Source organism: Camponotus vicinus, unplaced genomic scaffold (genome assembly GCF_025532165.1).
Source record: "Camponotus vicinus isolate PSW18456_S1 unplaced genomic scaffold, iyCamVici1.0 SCAF_12, whole genome shotgun sequence".
In the NCBI taxonomy this organism is placed as follows: Eukaryota; Metazoa; Arthropoda; class Insecta; order Hymenoptera; family Formicidae; genus Camponotus; species Camponotus vicinus.
The window spans coordinates 13,461,466-13,477,869 of record NW_028141948.1 but is presented as its reverse complement, the minus strand read 5'-3'; the positions used below and the strand labels follow the sequence as shown (position 1 = coordinate 13,477,869).

Below are 16,404 nucleotides of genomic sequence, written 5' to 3'. Positions count from 1 at the left end.
TTGATGACTTTAACAAAATAAACTCTTGAGTATTAAAAATTTGCGCAGTGCGAATAAATAATAAAAAATATCAATTTAATGTTAATTTTAAAGTAATTATAATTATAAGATGTTGTTATTAGCTTAATATATTATTAATTTAGTATATGCGTGCGTGTGTACACGTTTTGCTCTCTTTATGAATGCATCTAAAATGATTGGTCTTTAATAACTATTGAAATGATGAATGATGTTTTGACGAATGGCGAGTTATAGTTATAGGCGAGTTAATTTTAACAGACTATTACAATTATCTGTGCAAAACTGTCCGTTCCATAATCTTTCCAGGAAAAAGCCAACGTTACGGATTCTGTGTTAAACCTGGGTTTATATCGAGGTATAAATCATTTTATTGCTTGTGCTGCAACCGCGCAGTTACGGGTTACGTTATAAAGATAGATAGTGATACTCGCTACAAGACACATGAACGTAAAATTCCACGTTTTAATCGCGTAACGTGTTACAAAGCATTTCTACTATTATTTTACACCGAGATTGAACGAATCTCGATATCGAGTCTCGGAGAAAATAAAGAAATGACTTTAATTATCCAGACGAGAAACTAAAACTCCTTCATTCCTTTTTCTCGAAAAGTAAGGACAAATTGTGACTCTCATTTCTAAGCAGTAAAACACCTTTGTTGTCAGTTTGATTAGATTGGGCGATCTTGAAAGAGGTCTTTGAGATGACCTCGCCTTTATTAAATCGTCTTTGGGACAATCTCTTTCACAGATTCCTTGTCGTCGGCATTATTCGCTTTTTCCAGTTCAGCCCTTCTTCATGCGTGAAATTTCCCTTGCCTTACATTTCACTGCACTTTACGCAAAAGTGGAAAACTGAAATCCAGTAGCAATAGAGGTGCAATATGGCTCCCTCGGTGCTATTTTGCGTCATGAAATAAGCGAATAAAAATCTAGCGATTGAATTTATGACTAGCGGAAACGAAATCGTCCAAATAAATTTAATCGACCGACCTGTAGCTTTTCGTAGCTCGGTAAGGATGCCCCGAAAAAATTCCCTTCCATTAGCAAAGCCTTTATATATTCGCTCTCCCCCCAGGCATACTTTCGCATCACCTCCGCAAGATAAGACGATTAGCACGTATAGTGTTATCTGAAAACATAGCGAAGAATCTTAGTGGAATTAGAGATATTCCAGGGTACGATGTACGTTGCATACGAAAACGAGAACGTACGTGCGTAGATTAAAAAATAAAATCTTTTCGAAATAAAATTATTTTAACAAATTAATGTTAATACTCTCCTTATATATCATTTTTTTAATTTTTCATAGAGTAAATGCAATACATAATTTTTTATATCATCAAACTTTATAAATTTCTCATATATGTATCTGAGTGTGTGTATGTTTGTAACTTATTGTTTAAATTTAAACAATAAATGTATCTTATTATAAATATAGAAATTTATTTTTGCTTGTGCATGAAATACGATATCAAGAAAAAATAAAATCTAATAAAAAATAAAAATAAATAATTATATCTAATTATTTATATCTTTCTACTTCTGTTTAATATTTTTCTACTTCTATTTAATATGCTTATATAACTCGAATTAGTATTAGTATTCACTGATGCTTAAAAAGCATATATGTTTGTAGATATCGCAAGAATAACTCTATCTGTTCCGCACGAATGAATCGACGGAAAACTTTTTCTTTTCTTCTTCAAGAAGATATAAATGGGGAACTCGATTATTGAATTGACGTTATATCGGTCAAAAGCTATTGTCAGAAATATATGACTAATTTACTCAAGTTATATAATAAAAGCTCAAGCATATTACATTTATGTAAATGATTAAAAATAGAAATCTTTTTACTTTAAATGATTAAGACGCAATACGGTAAACGTTGAAAATTGTTTACCATATAATGCTAAATTGTAATTTCGCATATCATTCAGGGACAGACCATTAATTATCAGATTGGGTCGGCCCCTCTTCATTCTGAATGACGACCTCAAATTCTTCCGAGATATCTTCCTATAAAATATAAATTCAAAGAACACAGTTTAAATTTATGTGTACATTTAATTTAATTTTACATCATTTGGAATAAAAAGTAATGATAATTAGACTTTTTGTCTATGTTTAATTTCAATAAATTATTTTAATTTTTCCAGTTTTTTAAAAATTCATTAATTATAACAATATGTTACAGGGGTGAGACTCGAAAGTTTTATTTCTTTTAGCTCTCAGCTTAACGGGAAGACAATTCGGCCTACGCACCAGCTGAGAGTAGGGCAGAAATCAATTTCTGTCCTTCTTGTAGGGCGTGGTTTTGATGGGTCCTGAGAGCCATCTTATCGTGCGAAAAGTTTCAACGACAAATCACGTTTGGGGATCTTACAGAACGAAATTCAATATACGTTACAATGATAAAGTACGTCGTTTATTCCGATCTCTATCATCGCGAATATAAAATTTTATGTAGGGTAAAGGTAGGGTCGAGAAAGAAATCAAGAAAAAACGTACCTCTTTAACATACCTTTGTCGCACGAGATAATCGTGACGCTGTTTCTCAGGGAAGGAGATTGGCGATACGGGCCACGGAAACGTCGAATCTCCCTTGCCGTTATTCAGTTTAAAAAAAAACGAAGTCGCTATTACGAAGGGTAACGTCAAGACTGGTAGTTGCGTCTAAAATATAACACGTTGAATATGTGAAAAGTATTATAAATCATCAAAGAAATGGAAGGCTTTAATTACTTTTATAAGTATTGATTCTAAGGAATACTGCACAAGCGAAGTAAAAATGATCCCCATGACGGCGGCAGCGGCCGTTTGACCATTCAGCACGAACAAATTTCCTCCTAAAGCACTTCCGGTCAATACATTATTATATCCCCAGATTCCGCTGTAAACTTTATCATGATCTACTCCGAGTTGCAAACCTAATAGGAAATTGAAATTTGTGATAATAATAATTTATATTCCTAGACTTTTATGTCTGATTGCCTGCATTAACGTTGGAAAGTTTCATATATTCATTATGCCTTATTAATAAACAGTAAACAAAATTAATGATCCCCTCATATCTTCTCTCTTCTTTTCTCTTCCTTTCTCTTTTTTTGCACATATTTTTGTATAAAAAAAAATTATGTAAATACCTGCTAAAGTTCCACAGAAAGCGCCAAAAAAAGAAAACACGGTTGATGTTGGTGAATACATTAACATTGCCAAGTATATGACAGCTCCAAGGATCACGTTATCGATGCCATACACCTGCGACGAGGAAACGACGCAACCTCGAAATACCTAAAATATATTTGAAGCATAAGCAAATAGATTGATATCTTCATTTATATATTTTTTGTATTGCATTTTTCTCGATAAATAGAAGCAAAAATATTCATTTCATTTTGTTTTTATTACAATAATTTCGAATAGCTGTAGAAGAAATTCCTATGCACAATAAATATCAATATTGCTATACGATATTCAATAAAATGAAATTTAATAGGCTCTTGTACTCAGTAGCTGTATGTATATCAATTATATAGAAAATTCAATATAGCGAAATTGCAAAATGCAATTGCAAATGTAACGAATTAAATTTGAAAATTTATTGAAACGCTTTGTAATAAAATTTCACTATACTATATCGTACTTGTATACGAAAAATATTCTAAATTAATAATAATGCTAATAAGATCTTATTGTATTTTTTAAGAGATCCGCGAGATACTAATATATGCGCAAAATCAAAGTTACAATGTTACAAAAAGTGGAGCACGAATAAATTCTACCATTCCCCAGTTGACATAATCGTTGCTCTCCGTGTAGAAACCGGTGCTGTTCATCGTCGTCATCGTTGTCTCACTTGTTGCATTGTGCTGAAAACAATGGCAAAGTCTTGCACAATAACTCGATGCACATGATGCAGAAATGCACGAGGTGATCTCTCGACAAGTCTAGAGAGGGTTCAAACTATTTTATGATGAAATATATGTCTCGTAGAAAGAAGTAATTTATATTCTGCCTCGCGCATATCGACCTGGGTCATAAATTTTTCTGTAACACGGCGAGAAAAAACTTTTCTCGTAAAAAAAGACGGTGTTGTTCCGCGCAGCTGCGATTTTCACAAATTTCACTGCTTACGATCAAGCATTATTCACATGAATCGCGAAGTTTACCTACGGTGTATAAGAGAGTACGGTTAATTCTTCTCCGTTATCGCAAGAATACACAACGTAGCGCGAAGATAATGGCACTTTTCGTTCTCGTCATAAAACTTAATTTACATATACCCATAGCTACACACCCAAACGAGTCGTATTTTCAAATATGCTACTGTTGTAGCGCTGTTTCTAGAAAGAAACAGTCTGTGAAAAAAAGAAATATGACGAGAACTCTCCTAATATTTAACGGAAACAAACAACCGACGAGTAGTTAGAGTGAAATAAATCCGAGCCGTGGAGGTAAGTTATCGCCGACAGAGTTGTTCGGGCCAGAATTTGATCAATACGGGGAAAAGCCATGCTCCAACCCACGGTGGATAGTATTTTCCCTTGTGAAGGCACGTCAAATATGTATGGTCTGAATATTGGAGGCTGATTCTTTTCGAGCGAGTTTTATTCCAAGCACCGAAAAACATCCCTATTCTCATCAAACTTACCCTTTAAATCGAGAGTAAATTAAAACCTTTAAAATTGTGATCAATCACTTATTTGCTCTCGTTTCATATGAGTATATCACTTGTCAAATAAAACGCCTTTCGTGTATTATGTTTTGTAAATTTTTATAATAATTGTGTTATTATTAAAGGATAAATAATTTCATTATATATTAACTTTATAAGGTAAAACTATCGTAATATTTTTACTAATAGATTGTAAAATCATAAAATTCCAATTTCTTATAATTATATGTTATTTCAATTTTGTCATTTTATGATATTATAATTCTATATAATTATATGTAGAGATATACTCCAAATCTTATATGAGTAATATAAAATTAATTTACCTTTTCAAGCATTGGTTCCATAGATTTAGTCAATTCATCCGCACCATTTTGCGTCGAAAGGGCGAAAATCAACACGGTCTCCACTAGATTAAATGGCCACGTCATGCATGCGAATGTATCGCTTCTCAAAGACCGCGTCAGATAAACACTGGAAAATATTAACTAGAATTTGTTGAAATTTACTAACGTTATTATCCAACTGTACTGAATGACGTGAGAATGAATTGCGGCTAACTCTGCAGTGTAATCTACCATCGCGAACTTCCTATTCCAAATATCTTGCTTCTGAATATCTCAAACGCAGAATCATGATAAATTTGGTTACTCTACACGTTTCTCCAACTTTGAGTTGTCTAAATTCGTAATGTCCGTAACGTTAAGTTCATAACATTCTAGCTTGAGGCATTATTATCACGATGTAACTACAATGTAATATCAATATACAATCCACTGTTCTCTTTGATGATGCAACAAATATTATATGAAGCGTTTGAATTAATTCGCGTATATGTAGCTTAATTATAAGTGTCAATTATCTCGCGTCAAGATATTATTTGTAAATGAATAATTAATTACTTCACATATAGAGAAATATTTTATGCGACATCTGTATTAAATCATAACTACATTTATCTGAATATTATTCCCGGAAACGTATTTACCATTATTCACGTCCATGTATATTTCGAGTTAAATTAATTATATAATTTACGTCTACTACAATAACGATAAATAAACAACATTATTATCTATTAAAATATTTTCAAAATACTCTATAGAGAAATATGAGATGCCGGAATATACCTGAGTATCGTCCCCAGGAACACAAGCAGGAAGCTGAAGGCATCGAAGGCTCCGTAAATCTGCGGTATCAGAACATATGATACCGAGCCGACCAGCACGGGATTGTATACGCTTAATCCGTTTTCTACGATATTCCGAGGTTCTCGTATGACCTGCAAGAGAATGAAAGATACTGAATAAAATGTATCGCGAGGCGTTTCGCAGCAAGGATATTCCAACATTGGAATCCTCTTTGCTGCCAGACGATGCCGCATTGCAGTGATTTTTCTCCGTGTGCACACGCAAAAGGTCCATTAGACCCGAAAGAGATGAAAAAGAAATAATGATGAGCGTTACGTGATGTGCACCGTCACGTATGAATAGTTACGGTCGAGACAAGCGTCCGTCTCGGCGGCGCAATGCGGCAGAAAATGTGTTACACATTTTGTCTTTTTAACAAAAACGCACACCGCTTGACACTATTGCGACTAATAATTAATAAAACGTACCACGGACAGTAGGAGGCCAAGGACGGCGGCGGCTGCGGACAACGCCAATGTACCTGGGTCTACTGCAGCCCAGGTAACTATTATCAGTAGTCCGCCGAGGGGATTGTTCACAAAAACGACCTGCAACGTTAATCAAATCAATCGACGTTAATTAAAAATACATGCGGCAATTTCGACGATGATATACAACGCACAAAAAATGATTAGATTTTATTACTCTAGCAAATTCTCTTTATCAAAGGGATGCAGATCACTTTCGAGACATTTTTATAAGATATTAAATATTGCTTGTAATAATAAAATAAAATAATAAAATAATTAATTAAAAATATTTTTTTATCTTTTACTGATTATATAACAAACAATTATATTGATATTGTTACTAATAGCCGATTGTTTTTTTATACATTTATCCTATAAAATTATCGTGATTGCAATCCCTGGCGAAAATAAATATCGGAGCGTAAGTCGAATGTAAGGAAAAAGTAACAGAAGTGTAAACGAAGCTTCTACGAGGCGTAAATTGAAACAACGAAACGTAAATGAAGCGTTAACACTTCGTTTACGTTTCGTTGTTTCAATTTACGCCTCCTAGAAGCTTCGTTTACACCTCTGTTACTTTTTCCTTACATTCGACTTACGCTCCGATATTTATTTTCGCCAGGGATACATTAGATATCATGATATAAATCTGCATATTCTTCTTCGTTATCATTTCTCTCTTTCTCTCTTGAAAATATTTATAGGAAATTATAAAAATTATGACATAATACTGGATATTATATTAAATTTATTACTCACCTGTCCGAATCCGCGCAGCAAGGCTTCAAATAATTGCACCGTATACCAAATTGGTCCCTGCTTTTGCGCAAAGAATTTCTTCAAAATCGCAAAGTCGCCTACGCACGATACCCATGTTTTTTCCTGCCGAATTGATCTTATTTTTCTCACATAATATTTTACATTCTTATATGTGTAGATAACAATTTTTTCTACATCACAGATTTTTGCAGGATATAAAATATTTTGAGAAAATATTTATTAAAGGATAGAAGATTATACGCCGTGACAATATTTTTTTCTGCAAAATTTCCATTTTAAATTTATTGCAAAAATCTATGACGAGAGAAATGCAATTTACTAGAAAACATATAATTTAAACTTCGAGAAGTTTTCAGTTGAAAAATTATTCCTCTTTTGTCTTTCAAAAAAATTGTAAATAAATTATGAATATAAATATATTCAAAATTTATTTATACGATTCATAATTTATTTATAATTTCTAAATATATATTTAAAATTATATTTGCGATAGAGATAATATTTTGATATATAATATCGATAATATTTTATAAATACTCTTCTTAAGATAAGATAAAACCACATCACTAAGGATAAACTAGCACTCTAAGCATAACAATTTTTTCTACATCACAGATTTTTGCAAGATATAAAATATTTTGAGAAAATATTTATTAGAGGATAGAAGATTATACGCCGTGACAATATTTTTTTCTGCAAAATTTCCATTTTAAATTTATTGCAAAAATCTATGACGACAAAAATGCAATTTACTAGAAAACATATAATTTAAACTTCGAGAAGTTTTCAGTTGAAAAATTCCTCTTTTGTCTTTCAAAAAAATTGTAAATAAATTATGAATCATATAAATCATCAAGAAAGATGATAAATTAAAGAAATTATTACGAAATTGATAAGTTCACACTTTTCGCACACAAGTATAATGTATTAAATTTTAAATAACACTCACTTGTCGCAATTCTACTGTTGAATTCTTCGCGGACATGATGTAACGTAAATAATATTAAAATTATATGACAAAGTGATCTACTCAATTGCTGCACAAAATATCGTTCAACATATACAGTTAACACATTTGCAATATATTTTGTATAACATTTAAATAGCAATAAAAGTGCATATTGTATTCTCATCGCATTAAACATTGATAAAAATATACATAATAAAAATGGCAAGTTCTGCTAATCGCATATATGATTATAATCAATCTTATATGTTATCAATAATAATCTGTTGTAACTCTTTATAATAATCTCTATTGTAACTTTTTAATATTTAATTTTCCCAAATTATTAATCGTATGACATAAGATTTTCAAAATTATATTAATACAAGGAAAATTTCAGCAAAATATGAATATAATTTTATGTAAATCTTTTTGTAATAAAATTGCATAAAATAATTTTTAATATATAAGAGCGTGCGCACGTTTATTATATTTATAATCTTTGTGCTTGAGAAAACTAAACACTTATAAACATTTATATAACATTTCTCTTAATATCTATTACTAGTTGAAACGATGCCCGAGATAATACTGAAGCTACTACTATACTAAGCTACTAATATATGTAGCTTAACGTTTTATCTAGAACAGATGGTTTCATTTTATGACGCATGCATAAAAAGTTAGAACAATTTACACCACGATAATTAACGCACCATTAACACAGAAATAGAAACAGTTTCATTTTTGTTTGTCTATGCAAATTGTGAATAAAATATACTGCGTTGTATATATTCAATATATATATTTTCAATACATATTTCCGTTTTCAATCTTTGCACTTTAACAAAAATAATGGGTTTAAAAAAATCTACTTTTTATTATTTAAAATACTTTTCACATCCTATATTGCATGATCAAAATGATTTACTCATTCATTTTGCACACAACAATAAATGTGAGCAAACAATAGCAAATAAGTTGTAGATGTTGATGTATTTAAGCAGATTAAAATAAAATGCTTATGATTATATAGGGATATATTTTTATTACGTTATCGCAATAGTTGAGATTAAAATTATTCTATAAAACTTATAATACTTAGAATTAAAAAATGTGATATTGGTACATGGAAATAAAAAAAAAATTTGAAATTTTTCCTGCAGAAAGGAAATCAAAGGAGTAAATTATTCCTTTTCAAGAGCACGCGTTTTATTATAATGTCAATATAATATATGTGCAATATAATATATATATATATATCAATATAATATATATATGCAAAATTATATATATATATATATATATATATATATATATAATATATATATGCAAAATTATATATCCATGACATAATTGGGATGTACAACAAGTAAAGGATCTTCTTCTTCATCTTCTTTATCTTTATCTCTCAAATCGGTCATTGTTAGAGGTATTATAATTTGGTCCTGAAAGTGAATTCGCGCCATGCAATAAATGATTATATATAAATTCCAAAAATATATCACACAATTATACAATATATAAAGATATTAATACATACATGGTATGTCAATCTATCAATAATCTTCTCAATGAAGTTTTTCCGTTCTAACAACTCTCCTTCCGAATTTAATTGATCTTGTATTTGATCAAGATACCATGCAACTAATTCGGATTTCCGTATACCACCTTTATTATCATCTATTAGAAAATATTGTTCTAATTTAATACATAGACACGATAATAAAAATTTATTGCCATTATTAATATCACAATAAATATACCTTCGCTTTCCGCACGATTCTCCTCACTTCTCATATGGAGCACTAACATATTCGACAGATTTTTATACTCTTCAAAGGACATTGTTAATTTCTTCTTCGGTGGTTCGTTAGACGCTAGATAAATCAAATAAACATATAATGTACAATGTCAATAAATGCATTATATGCATAATATACAGATAAAAAAAAGAAAATGCACACATACGTGTCTGAGGCGGTGCATCATCATTATTATCTAATGCATTAAGCGCTGCCATGAGCGGTGGTGGCTCATCAATATCCATTCCCAAGTTTGCATCATCACCTTCCTCAAGGTCTACATCAGGCTGTTCCACTGTAATTATACTCTTCTGTAACAATCGTTTCGCTTCTCTGATATGCTTCACTGTCACTTCATCCACGCATTCTAGTTTCGCCAATGCTTCAGATAATCTAATCATGCTTTCTAATTGTCTTACAGTGACTCTCCACTTGCCACTTCCACTACCTGTTCTCTGTCTAAGAGCAGTATAACTTTCTACTAAAAGATCGGCAGCCTCCTACAATATAAAAATTAAATTAGTCAAATTATCAAATTATCAAAATATCTGAAAGAATAATTTATTTTAACATATCTTACCCGACTTAAAACGGGTTTAAAATGCTTAGCAAAATTAATATATTTAATAATCTCTTCTTGCTTATAAACCATTTGCAGATCATTTAAATTATCACAATGTAAATCTATGATTCTTTTGGCGATAGCATTATCAACAATTTCGTTGCATTCGTCCAGTACAACAAAAAACAAATCAAATCTCGACATGATAGGTGCGGTCAACTGAACATTTTGCTGCAACGACTTTCTCCTGTCGTATCGTCCGCCGATGGGATTTGCCGCCGCTAATATAGATGTTCGAGCATTTAAAGTTGCTCTGACACCGGCCTATAAAAACATACATTATTATCCAATATATAGGTAGTATGTGTGTGTGTTGTATTATATTTTATAAATACCTTAGCTATTGAAATTGTTTGTTGCTCCATAGCTTCATGAATCGCAACCTGATCTTTTGGGTCCATTTTATCAAATTCATCGATGCAGCAAATGCCATGATCTGCGAGCATCAATGCTCCGGCTTCTATAACGAAGTCTGAGGATTCTTCATCTCGCACAACTGCAGCTGTTAAACCAGCCGCGGTCGAGGCCTTTCCAGATGTGTAAATCGCCCTAGGCGAAATGTCGGATACGCATTTAAGGAATTGCGACTTTGCGGTGCTGGGATCACCGACAATACAAACATTAATATCTCCTCTTAGCGACGTACCCTCCTCTGTAGTTTTCGGTACACCAGCGAAAAACATCAATGTAATTCCCTTCTTAATTTCATCATTGCCATGTATTGCAGGAAACAAACTGGAAACTAAATTCTCGTACAGATTTTTGTCGCGACTCATCTCATAAATGCGATTCCATTCCGCTTCTGACATTTGTTCCTTCATCAATTGTGGTGAGATTTCTTCCATTGCCATATCTGTACCTCCAAACTGTTGAAATTTAAAATTAATTAAATAAATATTTGTCTTTTTTAAGAATCTATTTTTTAAGTGTATTTATGGATTCTACTTACCCTTGAACTTGTAGCGGTAATACTGCAAGCGAGAAATGCTGTTTTATACGTCAATTCTCTTACACCAAGTGTCTTAAGACCACTTACACCCTCTCTTTGATCATTATTTCTGTTTTTTGGCCCAATTTCTGTCTTTGATAGAGATAATGCTCCCACATCTGGCACTACTATAAGAGTCCCTGTAAAATCGTATCTGTAAAATTTAGAGAATGCATTTATAACTTTGATATATTTTGATATGAAACATTAAATATTATTTTCATCAAATCTACCTGTCACCAGCTTGCACCAGCTCAACTGTCTCTGCTCTCAAAATGACTTCAACAGAGCGAGGTATAGAGCCTCTAGGAAGCTCAGCTTGTGTTTCTTGTATCCTAACTTTTTGAAAATCAATAAATACTGAATTATCCATGTCTAATAGAAAACGTCGTCTATTATTACATACTGGATTAGTACAGATTGTTGGATTTGTGAACTAAAAACAATAAATCATTTAGCCAAACTTAATCCATCATGCTTTGTATAATAATATATAAATTTAAATCCTTTAATACCTTAAATTGCTGCTCTACATTCTTGATATAAGCATTACAATCCATACAAATAAATGTACCAAGAACTAGCTCTGGATGAACTGGATGTGTTCGTACCACCTGTCCAGATATACGTGCCAAGGTACCCAATTTTGATGTGTTTAATTCTCTTAAATTATGTCTAGTCGTTACATCCACAAAACTAACATAACATTCTTTATCTTTCTGTAACTCTCCTACGTCTTTGACAAAGTTACAAACTGCTTGACATAAAAATGGATATACTCTAAAATACAAAATTACTTCATTAATAATTAAAAGAATAATTATTTTCACATATCAATCAAAACTAACACTTATAAAATATATAAAAATATTTTGTTTTAAATGCTATTATTTTGCATAATATTATTAATTTAGTATATTAATATATACAAATATAACATTAATATTATACATTGACGTATTAAAATTGACAAATAAAGATAGATTATAATACCTAAAATATTCCTCCATTATGGTCATAGCTAGAACTTGATTATATGAGTCTATATCTTCAAGAGACACCTCCAATGTACACCGCTCTGGACTGACAAGTTCTTTAGCTGGTTCCAGATATTTAACAACCTCATCTTCTTTGAATCTATAATAATAATATAATTACTATTATTACAATATATCTTAAATTCGATTAGATTTTAATGGTATTAATTTCCCTGTTAAATTTGAAGGAATTAAATCAAATTGAGCTTATGTTGAAGTTTCTCTACATAAGATGCTGAAGATCAAGATATATTACTTACTCCTCCAGGAAATCTTGAAACAATTTTTGACACTTAATCCCGACCTCATCCTGTACACGTACTTGACCAGCTTGTGCAACATCCATTTTGTCGATTAATTACAAGAAGGCACTATGTATGAGCGTAGAAAAGCTTGTAACATATTAAACAATGTCGATGAAAATTTGGCGGGAAGAGAAACTTTGGACACGTTTCTAAGAATCTGACGTTTCCATCGCAGGCATCTTGTCACTCGTGACGCTTGTATAAAATGCTATGTTGCTATTGGTTGAAATTGATTACATGTTGGAAATATGCAACACTTAAATTCCCTAGATCTTAAATGACCGATCAACAAAAATACTATTGCTATACCGACAGTTGATGAAAGAAACCATCGTAGTTCTTGAACTTGTCGTTCCATTCTCGAGACCGCAAGAAATAAAGATTCGACTGTAACATTGTGCACTCTGGCGAAAGCATGTAAACTAAAAATGATATTGAGCCAAATCGCCATTCGGATGATTCATCATCCTCATTCATTAAACAATAGTTTGAAAATAACGTGTACATAATTCGTATTTGTAATTATTTTTTCACTTACTTCAACGCGCGATTATCATCACCGCGAAACAAATTATTTGACAATTGCTTGACTGCGATTTTTTTCGGATATAGCAAATACATACCTTAAAATTTTTTTATTTTTACCTTCGAAAAACTTTTAAACATTTAAATATCATAAAAAATTTTCACATCTTAAAATTTCGATATAGCTCTGTATTCCCATTATTTTTTCCTTCTGCATAAAATTTACTTCTCAAAATGATAAAAAATATTTCCTAAAGTCTAAACCGCACGTTCGGTGAGAGCGCATTTGCAATTCGCATGACAGGAAAAAAATTCTGACAGCATAAAACCAAACAAAAGAAATTTAAATGAAGCAGAAGTTACTCATTATGCAGAATTCGTTTCACAAACGTCTCTTCGAGACAAAAGGAAAGTTCTTGATAACACCTCGCATTTCGTGAATAACGCGTAACGGTCTTGACATAGAAAAGGAAGGGGAAGAAAGTGTGGAAATCTTCATAGAAAGGACAGAGATGCTCTACGCATTTCCTGGCCGAGACAAGATTTAGCTCTTAAGCGGACGCGACAACACGTCGTATAAATGGCGCGCGAAGTGCGTGCCACCGTTTTAGTCGTTTTTACGGAATAGAAGGAGGATGGTTGCCGTCAACAAGATCAGCATTGTCTATTTGGTAACGAGATCTTCCACGCATTAAAGCGTAGCAAATGAATAATAATCGGCGCAAAGATTAATTTAAAAAATAATACTGTGTTATGTGTTTTACAATAAAATACATTTTCATAAGATATCTCGATTAAAATGTGTCAAGTTTTCATCAACTATCATTATTGTATTCGACGCGTTAACAACTTAGTTTTCTCTCTAGTTCTCCAGAGATAAAAATTTCAAAGTTGATCCGATGGTCTCGAGCTACCGGCCGTGAGCTTGATCGTCGACTAGTACATTTTAGCTCAGGGTGCTTGGGTGCAACGACCCTAGTCCTAAAACGAATCTGGCATTGTGCCGCTACTCTAAGCGGCGATCCGTATAACGGAATGGCATGGCGGGAATGCGTTTCCGAAAGACAGATGAGCACGCTAACAGACATTGTCTAAATGTAGGTGACACGCGTTTGCTTGACGAGTGCCATACTGGCGGCCAAGGATCCGACGAATGTGTCGCGTCCGTGGCATAGTTATTTGCTGGCTACGACCACGTTCCCGAAACATCCGAATCATCAACATGACGATCGTTCGGTCGGCGCTGATGTAGAAAAGTTTGTATCCTCCGGAGAACATCCAACAAGAATCCAGTCCGCGATTTCGACCTTGAATAATCGTAAACAGAAGTCGCAGGTGGGACCTCAAAGGTATTCAAATTTGTAATTTTTCTTTCAATTATGCGAAAGTTTTCGCGTTGAAAATAATATATTTATAGACATTCGTAATTAACACATTGGCGCCGGATGACGCATCTTTCAGATATCTTATTAGAATCCGGATGACGCATCATATGTGCGTCTTTAGAATTGTCACACTCCTGTCTTAAAGTAAATGGATAAAACGATATAAATGATTCAATTTCTTTCAGATATGTCATAATAAGAGTAAAAATAATAGAATATGTTTGCAATTTCTTGTTTTATTTCGACACTGGAACTGTACATGTTAGAGCGATAAAATACGAGTTCGACGTTTAAGCTTTGCATCATAATGTAGGCAAAAACAACAGATAACATTGGCCTCTAAAGACGCCCCGGTGCCAATGTGTTCATATGTTAATATGGGAATTTTTGCAAATTTTTCATTCAGCTTCATCAATATTTTTTAATTAATTGGTCATTCATTCATTAGTCCTAGCAAAAACTACCCATGTCAAATTTTTCTAATGCTTGATAATAAATTTCTCGATTGATGAATTTTAAAATAAAATATATATTATTATCGCAAATATAATTAAAAATATTGAAATTTTTATTAAATTGGTAAATTTTTCGGTAGATCTCAAGATATTTTGTAGAAAGATAAGATTTTAAAATACGTCGACTATTCAATATACAGGATATATTCCGGAATGAAAAACTTGCGGTACCTCTCTCGCTAGGAAGATATTGCATATATTATATCACTTCTTTCAACAAGGTTCCCCACGGAAATTCACCAAGATGACTTTTTGGCAAAAGTGCCGAATGCATCGCCGTCGCCTCTGCTGACGTCGACGACGACGACGACGACAACGTTATCGGAATCTGGAGACATCCGGGAATATCAGCGTCATGCACCTCGACGATTCGCACATCAGGATATCGAAGCGCTCGACAGATACTTGACGGACGAGCCGGATGACGATAAACTACCGTATCGCGAGAAAGCCGAGTTGTCGATGTATTATCGTCGCGAGCCACAAGACATAACGGCGGCCATCAAGACCTTAGATCACTTCCTAAGCCGTACTCTGAACGACGATGGTTACAACAGCAAGTTACATCCACCGCCCAATCCCGTTTTAGCCCTCATCCTGTCTCGGTACGGGCGTTACGTGCCCGGAACGCGAAACCCTCGCGTATACGCGTACATGGCGGTGAACAATATTCACAACAACTTGCCGTTCGGCAGGTACAAATACGAGTATGACGAGGAGCCGATTTACGCGAGATAGCGATTGCATCTAATATTGTAAAATCGTGAATAAAAATAACGAGCGTAAATATATGATGAAATAAAATTGCAATTGTTAATTGAAACTTGCGCGATTCTTAGAGCCGATATGAGTGTGTGATGAATATGTATAATAATATATGTGTATGTACGTATATGAAGATATATAGATGGGTGAAATATTTTTTACATGCGTGCGTATCCTCATAGAGATTTTGAAATTGCTTTACGAGAATTTCTCATAGCTTATGTATGTTCATGTAGGTAATCGAGTATTAAATTATGATATTAAAAAATTATTTAATATTAAAATTACAATCATGTTTAATTAAAAATTACTGATTCTATTTCAATATAATTACGTTCAATTAAAAATGATTCTTGATTTTATTTCAATC

General features: G+C 32.7%; 3 protein-coding genes across 9 annotated transcripts; 1 reads left to right on the top strand and 2 right to left on the bottom strand.

Annotated features, from left to right (window-relative positions):
* Positions 1-1,013: 1,013 nt before the first annotated feature.
* Positions 1,014-8,681, bottom strand: LOC145963429 (urea transporter 1). 7 transcript variants are annotated; one of them, XM_083085360.1, is made up of 11 exons: positions 8,091-8,510; positions 7,121-7,243; positions 6,320-6,439; positions 5,832-5,983; positions 5,028-5,175; positions 3,809-3,895; positions 3,170-3,317; positions 2,769-2,953; positions 2,548-2,699; positions 1,927-2,042; positions 1,014-1,152 (listed from the first exon to the last, which is right to left on the bottom strand). In XM_083085360.1, exons 1-11 carry the CDS (start codon positions 8,124-8,126, stop codon positions 1,112-1,114), a joined length of 1,308 nt encoding a protein of 435 aa, XP_082941486.1. In that variant the 5' UTR covers positions 8,127-8,510; the 3' UTR covers positions 1,014-1,111. The 7 variants fall into 7 exon arrangements, with proteins under 7 accessions (XP_082941486.1, XP_082941488.1, XP_082941483.1 ...); XM_083085362.1 differs by having other exon boundaries at positions 2,535-2,699; positions 8,091-8,499; XM_083085357.1 differs by lacking the exon at positions 1,014-1,152 and adding an exon at positions 8,653-8,681 and having other exon boundaries at positions 1,299-2,042; positions 8,091-8,178.
* Positions 8,682-9,256: 575 nt separating this feature from the next.
* On the bottom strand, positions 9,257-13,144 carry Mcm6 (minichromosome maintenance 6). Its single transcript, XM_083084089.1, has 12 exons — positions 12,800-13,144; positions 12,496-12,639; positions 12,018-12,282; positions 11,736-11,938; positions 11,464-11,656; positions 10,850-11,380; positions 10,473-10,778; positions 10,059-10,392; positions 9,854-9,967; positions 9,631-9,770; positions 9,423-9,535; positions 9,257-9,330 (listed from the first exon to the last, which is right to left on the bottom strand). The coding sequence occupies exons 1-11, from the start codon at positions 12,883-12,885 to the stop codon at positions 9,425-9,427; spliced, it is 2,427 nt and encodes an 808-aa protein (XP_082940215.1). The 5' UTR covers positions 12,886-13,144; the 3' UTR covers positions 9,257-9,330; positions 9,423-9,424.
* Positions 13,145-13,496: 352 nt separating this feature from the next.
* On the top strand, positions 13,497-16,167 carry LOC145962771 (uncharacterized). Its single transcript, XM_083084114.1, has 3 exons — positions 13,497-14,040; positions 14,471-14,718; positions 15,491-16,167. The coding sequence occupies exons 1-3, from the start codon at positions 14,005-14,007 to the stop codon at positions 16,005-16,007; spliced, it is 801 nt and encodes a 266-aa protein (XP_082940240.1). The 5' UTR covers positions 13,497-14,004; the 3' UTR covers positions 16,008-16,167.
* Positions 16,168-16,404: the final 237 nt, after the last annotated feature.

Coding starts and splice junctions, on each gene's coding strand:
- LOC145963429 (XM_083085357.1), bottom strand. CDS start 8,126: ATGTCCGCGAAGAATTCAACAGTAGAATTGCGACAA. Junction 3,318..3,808: donor ATTATGTCAACTGGGGAATG/GTAGAATTTATT, acceptor AATATATTTTAG/GTATTTCGAGGTTGCGTCGT. Junction 2,954..3,169: donor TTTCTGTGGAACTTTAGCAG/GTATTTACATAA, acceptor ATTTCCTATTAG/GTTTGCAACTCGGAGTAGAT.
- Mcm6 (XM_083084089.1), bottom strand. CDS start 12,885: ATGGATGTTGCACAAGCTGGTCAAGTACGTGTACAGGATGAGGTCGGG. Junction 10,779..10,849: donor AAACAATTTCAATAGCTAAG/GTATTTATAAAA, acceptor ATGTTTTTATAG/GCCGGTGTCAGAGCAACTTT. Junction 10,393..10,472: donor TTAAACCCGTTTTAAGTCGG/GTAAGATATGTT, acceptor TTTATATTGTAG/GAGGCTGCCGATCTTTTAGT.
- LOC145962771 (XM_083084114.1), top strand. CDS start 14,005: ATGGTTGCCGTCAACAAGATCAGCATTGTCTATTTG. Junction 14,041..14,470: donor AGATCAGCATTGTCTATTTG/GTAACGAGATCT, acceptor GTCTAAATGTAG/GTGACACGCGTTTGCTTGAC. Junction 14,719..15,490: donor TCGCAGGTGGGACCTCAAAG/GTATTCAAATTT, acceptor TCTTTCAACAAG/GTTCCCCACGGAAATTCACC.